The sequence below is a fragment of the Carlito syrichta genome, unplaced genomic scaffold, assembly GCF_000164805.1.
Source record: "Carlito syrichta isolate Samal-C Ts95f unplaced genomic scaffold, Tarsius_syrichta-2.0.1 Scaffold309467, whole genome shotgun sequence".
Taxonomy (NCBI): Eukaryota; Metazoa; Chordata; class Mammalia; order Primates; family Tarsiidae; genus Carlito; species Carlito syrichta.
Window position 1 is genome coordinate 135375 of NW_007253563.1, and position 2159 is coordinate 137533.

The following is a 2159-nucleotide window of genomic DNA, read 5'->3' on the forward strand; positions in this document are numbered from 1 at the left end:
CAGCCTCCCAAAGGTGCGGGATTACAGGCTGAGCCACCAAGCCCGGCTGTGTGTGGTTTTTAATAAAGAAACATTAACAGCTTCAAAAGAAACTTTTCTTTTTGCTTACCCTGTAAAGAGAGTGGCCTAAAAAAATATACTCTTGAAACCATTGCTGGAGAAGAGAGCCGAGAAATTTTAAGACCGTCTGCTGAATATACAGAGGGTGCCAAAAAATGTATATACATTTTAAGAAAGGAAAAAACTGGATTAAAATTGTAATATTCTGCTTTTGGGAGGCTGAGGTGAGTGGAATGCCTGAGCCCGTGGGTTCAAGATCTGCCTGAGCAACTTGATGAGACCTCACCTCTACAATAAATCAAAAATTAGATGGGTGTGGTAGCGCGTGCCTGTAGTTCCAGCTACTTGGAAGGGTGAGGTGGAAGGATCTCCAGAGCCCAGCAGGTCGAGGCTGCGGTGGCCGGGAGCGGCCACTGCATTCCAGTCTGGGTGACAGAGTGAGACTCCAACTCAAACAAACAAACAAACAAACAAAAAAAAACTGTAACATTCAATAAGATGAATACAAGTCATGTTTGACTTCTCCAGTTACAAGAGGTGCTCAAAGTGGTTAGCATCAGCCTCAGACACTTCTAATACAGCAAACATCCTTAACATCTCTTAAAACGCGTATACATTTTTTGGTCATCCCTGGTAGATGATGAACACAAATAAAACATTTTCAATTGAATTTAGAAACAGATAAATATAAACAAAGTTTAGTGTATCAGTCAAAATCACCAGATCAGAAATTAAGATACCTGTCCCTTTTTTTTTTTTTTTTTGAGTTGGAGTCTCACTCTGTTGCCCAGGCTGGAGTGCAGTGGCCGCTCCCGGCCACCGCAGCCTCGACCTGCTGGGCTCCGGCGATCCTTCCGCCTCAGCCTTCCAAGTAGCCAGAATTACAGGCATGTGCTACCACACCCAGCTGATTTTTTGATTTATTGTAGAGATGAGGTCTCGCTGCCCAGGTGGTTCTCGAACCCACGGGATCAGGCAATCCACTCACCTCAGCCTCCCAAAGGTGCGGGATTACAGGCTGAGCCACCAAGCCCGGCTGATACCTGTCTTTTTCAATAAAAAAAAGTTTTTTTAAAAATAAAAAGTTGTGCTTGTGCTGGGCGCGGTGGTTCACGCCTATAATTCTAGCACTTTGGGAGGCTGAGGTGAGAGGACTGCCTGAGCCCACAGGTTTGAGACCACCCTGGACAACGTGGAGAGACCTCATCTTCACAATAAATCAAAAAATTAGCCGGGCGTGGTGACACGTGCCTGTAGTTCCAGCTACTTGGAAGACTGAGGTGGAAGGATTGCCTGAGCCCAGCAGGCTGAGGCTGCGGTGGTCGAGTGTTCCACTGCCCTCCAGTCTGGGCAGCAGAGTGAGATTCCAACTCAAAAAAAATTAAATAAAATAAAGAAAAAAGAAATCTACAATGTAATAGGTCTTTCAACCGGTTATAACTAAGAGAATATTTTCAGTTCATACAAAGAAATATCTGTTTGGGTTTTATAAATCATTGTTAGCTACCCCAACCTAACAAGAAAAGTATAAGTTATATAACCAGGTAGGCACAGGTACCTCTAAGGAATATTTTTGCGACTGGTGTGTAATTTTTTGGACACCAATATGATAATGAATCATAAAATGCAGTGAGTTAATAAAACGAAGCCAAATGACATACCTTTACTCGTTCCTCAAATGGAACCACAAAAGGCAACTCTGTTAGGATGGCAAGTTGTCTTTCCTCAGATACAGACAGCGGTGGGGACTCCAAACCCACTACAATACATTTTAAAAACTTAATTAGTACATTTTTACATTCCTCTTCATTTCCACTTGCCAGGTCTTTTTTTTTTTTTTTTTTTTTTTAAGATTAGAAAATATAGTTTATTGCCAGGTGTGGTGGCTCACACCTATAACCCCAGCACCTTGGGAGGCAGAGACAAGAGGACTGCCTGAGCTCAGGGGTTTGCGACTAGCCTGAGCAACATGGCAAAACCTCATCTCTACAATAAATAAAAAAATCAGCCAGGCACGGTGGCACATGTCTGTGGTTCCAGCTACTTGGAAGGCTGAGGTGGAAGGATCGCTGGAGCCCAGCAGGTCAAGGCTGCAGTGC

At 43.7% G+C, this 2159-nt stretch overlaps 1 protein-coding gene across 6 annotated transcripts in view; it reads right to left on the minus strand.

Moving 5' to 3' along the window:
* The window catches only part of UBE3C (ubiquitin protein ligase E3C), a 122652-nt gene that overhangs the window by 58771 nt on the left and 61722 nt on the right, over positions 1 to 2159 (minus strand). For all 6 annotated transcript variants that reach the window (XM_008067279.1, XM_021717202.1, XM_021717201.1 and 3 more), the window contains one exon: positions 1722 to 1819. In XM_008067279.1, coding sequence (XP_008065470.1) covers positions 1722 to 1819 — 98 coding nt within the window. The remainder of the gene's footprint in view (positions 1 to 1721; positions 1820 to 2159) is intronic.